Source organism: Artibeus jamaicensis, unplaced genomic scaffold (assembly GCF_021234435.1).
Source record: "Artibeus jamaicensis isolate MK-2021 breed Jamaican fruit bat unplaced genomic scaffold, CSHL_Jam_final contig_444, whole genome shotgun sequence".
NCBI lineage: Eukaryota > Metazoa > Chordata > Mammalia > Chiroptera > Phyllostomidae > Artibeus > Artibeus jamaicensis.
In genome coordinates, this window is record NW_026521831.1 from 3,683,306 (window position 1) to 3,690,657 (window position 7,352).

The 7,352-nt window shown below is 59.0% G+C and overlaps 1 protein-coding gene across 3 annotated transcripts in view; it reads right to left on the minus strand.

The window, feature by feature from the left end:
* EML1 (EMAP like 1) overlaps positions 1 to 7,123 on the minus strand; it is a 144,196-nt gene extending 137,073 nt beyond the window's left edge. Inside the window, exon 1 of one of the 3 annotated variants that reach the window (XM_053666077.1) lies at positions 6,679 to 7,123. In XM_053666077.1, the coding sequence (XP_053522052.1) occupies positions 6,679 to 7,012 (334 nt within the window). In that variant the 5' untranslated portion in view covers positions 7,013 to 7,123. Of the gene's footprint in view, positions 1 to 5,785; positions 6,144 to 6,678 lie in introns of those variants that run through there. The other 2 variants (XM_053666080.1, XM_053666079.1) reach the window with 2 other exon arrangements.
* Between the last annotated feature and the right edge of the window lie 229 nt (positions 7,124 to 7,352).

Consider the following 7,352-nt stretch of genomic DNA (forward strand, 5'->3'; position numbering starts at 1 on the left):
CTATTAACCTTACGGAGGAGGAAACTGAAGTTCGAGATGAGACCAAGCCCCCTAGCTCCTCCCTCAGGCCACAGCGCTCAGCAGGACACAGGCACACAGTAGGTGCTCAGTAGGCGCCCGCTGAATCAGCGCACCCTCTCGGCCCTGGACCTCACGCCTTCAGTGAGAATCGGCAGGAAGGATGTTTTCTGCCATGGCACCAGTGTTTTGATGTGTTTTCCCACCCGAAATAAAGGAGGCTGGATCTCTGGAAGATGTGTTTAAACTTGGTAGCATTCTCCAGTGTGGCTTAGAACTTGGCAGGGGGACCCAGACCTGCAGGAGTGCCTGACCCCCCATGCAGGGCCCCACAGTTCCCCCAAACCAGTTTTATTTCCAGCAATTCAGGTGACATCACCAAGTCTGGTGAGGGGGGGGAGGCCGCAGGGCTCGGAGACAACCCCCGTCCCTGCAAACGTTATTTCTAAACCAGGTTTATGCCGTCATCTGAAACAAGGTATGCTATTCGTTGTCACAGCCCTCTGCTAGGCCATGAGTTTTTATTTAAATTCACTTAGTTATACACTATTAAAAGCCAACTGGGAAAGCCTCTTATTAGAGTGAGGAGACAGCTGGTGTTGGGGGGTGGGGGTGGGTCATACAGCCAAGGCCACAGTGTCTGTATAGAGTGACAGATCACAGACCCTTCACAGTGTTCATTTTTTAAATATTTTTCTGTAATCATTTCCTTCTGAATTCATAGCCCATTTCTAAATGGTAACTATGTTGATTAAACAGGCTCGTGAACCACCCATGCCTCCTTTGCACCGTAGCAAGTAATAAATCCACGACGCCTTGGGGCAATTAAGAGCTATCGCTTCCAAGCTTCCCTTGGTTACGCGTTTCCTTTTTTGGTGTTGTGACCAAATCTCGCAGAAATGTATTTCTGTGCTTCTAATTGCAGACTCCAGTCTGTGGGGGAGAGAGCGTTTTGGAAATCCTCACCCCTTGCTTTGCATGCAACCTGCGAGTTGGAAGGGCACGGGAACCACATTTCAGGTGCTGGCCGACCGCAGCTCACGTGATACTCCCCGAACACGTCATAATTAAAATGGGTTCCTTTAAAAGAGAAAGTCCTTTGGAAAACAAAGCCAGTGGGGGGTGGGGCCGCTATGACTACCGTTCACTAATGGAGGGCTGCGCTCCCCCCTCTGGCCGCTAGGCGTGGCCAGGTGACTTGCTCCAGCCAGTGAAATGTGGATAGCGGCAATATTGGTCACCTCCTGGGGGGAACACTTCACTGCGGTGTGGCATCCCACCTCCCTCTTTGGCCTCGGGCCTGGGGACACCAGGGTCCGCGTGGCGGCACCAGGCTGAGCCACAGAGGCGGGGACCTGCCCTGAGAGTCGTCCAGACTCCGCAGGAAAGTCCTTCGCCCCTCAAGGCTCTGAGGTTTGTCTGTCCCACAGCACGCCCAGCCCGTCCGGATGACGCAGTCAGGAGAACACAAAGGGGCTGTTTCCACAAACACGAAACGTGGAGTCAGCCACTAAGGAGACACGGAGCATCTTTGATCCGTCTCCGGATCGATTCTACTCTGATGCCATGGTTTTGAGAAGAAGCAGGTAAGTGGTTGCAAACAGTAATAGCTTTGTTTCATTAATTTTTTTTCTTTTATTGATTCTAGAGAGAGGGGAAAAGAGAGAGAAAGAGAGGGAGAGAAACACTGATGTGAGAGAGGAATGCCGATTGGTTGTCTCTCGCATGTGGCCTGACTGGGGACCAAACCTGCAACCCAGGCACGTGCCCTGACCGGGGGTTGAACCAGTGACCTTTCCGTTTTCAGGACAATGCCCAAACAGCTGAGTCACACCTGCCAGGGTACTTTGTTTTATTTTTTAAATACAATAAATAAAAACATAAAATCTATTTGACTGTGTCAAGACAACTCAATTACAATGGACCCCGCACTTTAAAAGAGTGGAAGTGGATCAATTTCATTTGTTTACTTCCCAACAGCTTCTAACCTGTATGTATATGTGGTCACAAGTGTAAAACCTCCAGGGACTTTGGACACAGAAAAAAGGACTCAGCCACACAGATCAAGTCCTTTGCTGCTTAAAGTCCGCAGCTGTGACCAGGGCTGGTCCAGAGCAGGTGTCCCTGAGCCCTCCCTGGGGTCAGAACACACGCCGTGTGTTCCCCCTCACAAGCAGGGCCCGGATAACTCAAGGGTTTTGCTTTTATGTCCTCTCAGAGTCTCGTCACCACAGCCCCGTCCCTGGAGTGGTCAGTAACCAGACAGGAGAATAGAACCCTGGCAGAGAGCCCCCCTCACCCCGTGAGGGTAAGAAGCTGGGCCACCTCTGGGCTCTGGGACACCAGGAGCAGTCGGCTGAGGCAGAGGGAGGTGCCCACCCCTCCCCACCCCCACTCGCACCCTTGGCAAACCTCCTTGGATTCAGGCAGAGGGGGACACCTGGAGAACCAAGGGTGGGCGTCCTTCGGAGGACGCCAGAGGACTGTCAGCCCTCCCTTGCTGAGCCACTGGGAACCTGCAGGAGCTCCGGGCACTAGCAAGGGCAGCCACTTCCCACGATACCCACGGGGCAACCGGAGCCCAGAGCAGGGGGGCTGGTGGGAGGTGAGGCAGGAGAGAGAGGGTCACTGTGCTAGCTAAGCACATACTCAGGTTAGGGCGTCCACCCTCACCACCCCCTCTGACCTAGGGCCACTGCCACCTGTGTCGGAGGCTCAGAGGGGTTAGGTAACACCCCCAAGGCCACAGAGCCAGGGAGCGGCAGAGCAGACTCGAACCCTGGGCCCCGGTGGACCTGCTGAGAATACAGCCGCCTGTTCTTTGGTGCTTGGAATGGTAAAACTGCTTTGCTGGAAGCTTTCTCAAAGACTGGGGGGCTGAGAGCACAGTTCTGCCAGCAGGGGCAAGGGTGGGTCACAAGGTCAAGGGCAGGAGAAGACAATCCACAGACCTAGGCTGTCTGGAACCAGCACCTCCGGGCCCCTCTATCCAGGCAGTGCCAGCACTCAGTCACTGTCCCAGGCCCAGTGAGAGATGGGCAGGGTCCCAGTCTACAGATGAGGAAACCAAGCCGCAGAGCAGGATTGAGCCAGGCTCGCCCCACCTCCCTGAGGGCCAGAGCCAGGCGCCCGATCCAGGCGAGGTGAGGGCAGCGCCTCCGCTGGCAGCTGTGGGCACAGCGGGCTCCTGCTATAAATACAGTGCTGACAGCCGGTAACCTTAGCCGGCAGATGCCCCCGCCCGAGCCTGGGGCCCTGAATCCTGCAGCCTGCCCATGCCTGCCACTGCGCTCCCACCCCGGGGTTTCCTGACACCCTAACGAGGTGCCACATACTCACTGCAGGCTCCACATTATCGGAAGCAACGTTAAGGCAGCGTATCCGAGATGAGGCCGTCTGAGGGCCAGGTAGGCCTGTGAGACGGCCAGCCCCCTGGATGAGTGGGGTGGGAGCCCCCAGGAGGGGCACCCAGGTGGGGTTTGCACAGACAGGGTCTGGAGTGAATCCCAGCTCTACCGTCTACCAGCTGGGTGACCTTGGGCACCTGTTTGTCTCTCTGAACTTCAGTTTCATTAGCAACGCAGTGGGGTTTACGCCACCCCCCCCCCACCAAGGGATTGAACAGATAATGTGTCCAAAATGGCCAGGACACAGGACACAGCAGAATATTTGGTCCCTGCGTTTGCTGGGTGGCTCACAGTTCACCATTGGTTGAATAATAATAACAGCTACAACGACTAACAATAAGCCTGACATTATTTTAAGAGCATTACATGCTTTCAGTCACTTCATCCTCATTTGAACTTGGGGAGCTAATGCCCTATTATTGTCCCCATTAACAGATTTGGAAAGTGAGGCACAGTGCCCTCGAGTAATCTGCCCAAGGTCATATAGAGAGCAGGTGGAGAGCTGAGAATTTTGCGGCTGTTGACACAGGCCTCGGGACTGGTTCCTGAAAATAGGCACAAGTATTCACAGCAGCCTTCTGGGCCCCATCACTCTGCGGGGTAGGAATCCTGGGAAGACCTGAACTTCAGGCAGCTCGCTCTAGGGGAACACCCCCGTACCCAGGTGCTGTCTTCTCTTCTGCCAACCACGTTCTTTCAGAAGCATATCACAGACCGAAGACCATCATATGGCATGTCACGGGCGGGCAGCCAAGCCCCAAGCTCACCCAGGCGGCCCGCCAGCCGGGGTTGGCAAAGCCGGGATGGCGCCTGCAGGTCCCCAACCCAGCTGACCCCCTTCCAAACAGTGGAGGAGCCGCGGGGCTGTGTCTCCTCTGAGCCTCCTGAACACACACGCACACGCATGCACACACACAGGCTCAGGGCCCAGTCCGTGGCCCCGACAAGCTAAATACTGTCCCGACCTTCCTGAAATACCCTTCTCTAGGCGGGTGGCTTTACAAGCTACTAAAAGCAGGGCTGTGTCCCTGGTGGAGGGAAAGAGCTATTCCGGGTCCGTGTCAGGTGTGGGCAGAGCCAGCCAGAAAGGGCCTCCCCACCCCCCCATACTGGCTCCTGGGCCTTCAGAGCCACGGCGGACAATTCCTGGCAGCCAGTGCCACTGGCGTCTGGTGGAAGAGGGTAAGGTCAAGCCGGTGCTGTTGGTGTCCCGCCCCCCCCACAGAGTTCCAGGTCTGACTCAGTGAGGCCAGGCATTGGGCTGTCTGTCAGATGCCATTCGGCGGGGAGGGGCACACCACCAATACCTGCAACCCAGTCCAGGACCCCTGGGTCAGCTTGATACATCCCATCCTCCCCAGAAGTGTCTGACAGATGAGGAATCCATGGCCAGGCTGAGGCTTAGGCAGGGTGGCCTGGCTGGAGGGGTGGGACCATCACGCACAGGTCCCTGCACTGCTAGGCTGCTTCCCAGACCCCCCCACGGATGCTCCCACGAAGGCACCACCGAGCGCTCATGGCACGTCGGGCACTGGCAGCTGCTTTCGCACGGTACCACATTCACCCTCCTCAGCTACCTGATTAGGGACCGTTGACTGCCGTCTGCTTCTCGCCTGGGGACCCTGAGGCTCAGGCCAGTAAAGCCACCAGCCCAAGGTGACCCAAGTTGGAAGTGGAAGATTTGGGATTTGAACCTGGCGGCTTTACCCCCGACATCGAACTGTCACCTGCCTCACCCGAGGCCAGTTCGGGGGCATGTCCACATCACAGCTTTGTCTTCAACTGGAAGGAGCCGGGGGCAGCCAGCCAGGGAGCGGGAAGGGAGTCCCCACCAGGGACAGGACAGAGGGCATGCGGGGGACCCCACTGTCTGCCTGCTCCTCTGCCAGACTGTCCCTGCTGTCTCCAGCCTGGAGGGTCTGGGGCCGACGGAGGACCTGCTCGCACTGGCAGAGCAGGGGCTGAGGGCTCCCCACTCCAGATCCGCATTTACACACTCACTGCCTGCAGTCCCAGGGCCCGTGGCATGCTGAGCCCCCCCAGGTGGCCAGCTGCAGCCTAGGCCACCGCTGCACCGTGAGTCAACTCTGGGCGCCCTGGCTGACAGCGAGAGGGGTTTGCAGCAGACAGAGCTTCCTGCTCCAGCCCCGCCGGGAAGCTGGGATGGGGGTGGCAGAGCTTAGCTTTGAAAGTCGAGCTCCCCCATCAGGAGCACAGGCCCCCGGGCATCAGGCTAGGAGGAAGGGGGTCCAGGCCCCCACCAACCGCAACCCAGGGTGGGAAGGCAGTGCTCTGGGGAGACCAGCGGCCTTGACCCTGCAACCGGACCTGTAGAAGGTAAATATAGCGCCACCACTCACCAGCCGAGGGGCCCTCGCCGTCAGACATGGTGCAGGAGAGGGGTGGGCAGCCAGCCACTGGCCTGCAGGGACTCTGGGACCTCCTGCTGTCACCCACCTGGTGGGGCTCAGGGCTGCTGGTCGGGCAGCAGCGTCCAGTCCCCAGGCGGCGTCCCGCCCAGCCAGCCGGCCACCCCCCCAGTGCTGGGCTGGGCAGATAAGAACGTGCTCCCGTGCCAGGAGCCCGCGCGATTGGTGGATAAATCTGAGCACTGCCCTTCCCTGCCCGGGCCTCTCCCAGCGGCCTCTGACTGCTGCCTGAGGAACCACTGCACCCCTGGGTGCTGACCCAGTCCCCCCAACCTCAGCCCCAGCTCTGGGGACCTCAGCATGCCTGTGCACTGTCTCCCTCAAGTGGCTCCACCCAGCCAGAGAGGGACATTTATGGGCATTGGAGAGAAAGAGTGAGCGATGCCATGCACTGGGTATGTGCCCATGCCAGATTGGGTCCTGCCTTCTGCAGCACCCACGACCATCGTCTCCATGTCACAGGTGGGGTTAGGTGACCCACCCGAGGCCACCCAGCCAGTGAGGCGTGGGACTGGAGGAGGGAGCAAGCGCAGGTGCTGACCGATCCCTGAGCCTCGGAAGAGCGAGGGGGTGGAAGAGCCTTCCAGGACCTCAGGCCACAGGCCCATGAGCACTGAGAAACTAAAACACAGAGTCAGGCTGGACCTGTGTCAGGAACCCTAGAACTGCACCCGCCCCACGCCAGAAATCCCCCTCTTCCATCCTCCCCGCCTGGCCCGCTTCCAGGACCCATCCTGGAGCGGTGGGCAGGAGCTGGGGAGAAAAGCAATGAAGAAAGCGGAGCTCCCCGGCCTCCTCACCTGCAGAGTGGAGAGGAACCTCACCTGTGCGTTTCTGGCGTGGAGGATTAACTGAGACAATGCTGCTGCAGGACTCTGTAGGTGGGACCAGGAGGGGGCACCCCAGAGCGCAGTGGCCCAGCCCCGAACTCCCTGTGGAGCCGTAGCAGGTGCAGGCAAGGGTGGGGCCAGCCCGCTTTGCTGGTGGTCTGTGGGCAGGTGGTGGGCCCTCTCTGTGCTTTTGTTTCCACAGCAGGAGAGCATGCACGAGCACCTCCTGTGTAGCCGGCTGAGGGTCGGGCTCCGGCAGGGGGAGCCCACAGAGTCCTGCTGACCTGCCTGGGGCCAGTCTTGGGTGTGGCTTTGGGCTCCCTGGCATGGGTGGGTCCACAGAAGAGCACGTGGGGCTGCAGGACCCAGGCGAGAGGAGCGTGGCGTCAGACGGGCCTGGGTGCAACAGCACCTCCAGCAGCCCTCCTTGGTGACCACCTCCAGCAGCCCTCCTTGGTGACCGGGGCAAGGCTGGCGCCGCCTCAGCTTCTCACCTGAAGAGGGGAGGAGTGAGCCCTTTTTCAGGGGCTGGGGTGAGGACCCAGATGCCTTGGAGGGCCCTCCACCTCCCACCCTGCGGCGTCTGTCTGTCTGCCCAAGTCCCTCCAAACAGGCCCAGTGTCCACCCAGCTTCCTGCGCTCCAGCCGCTTCCCCTTCCTGCTCCGGT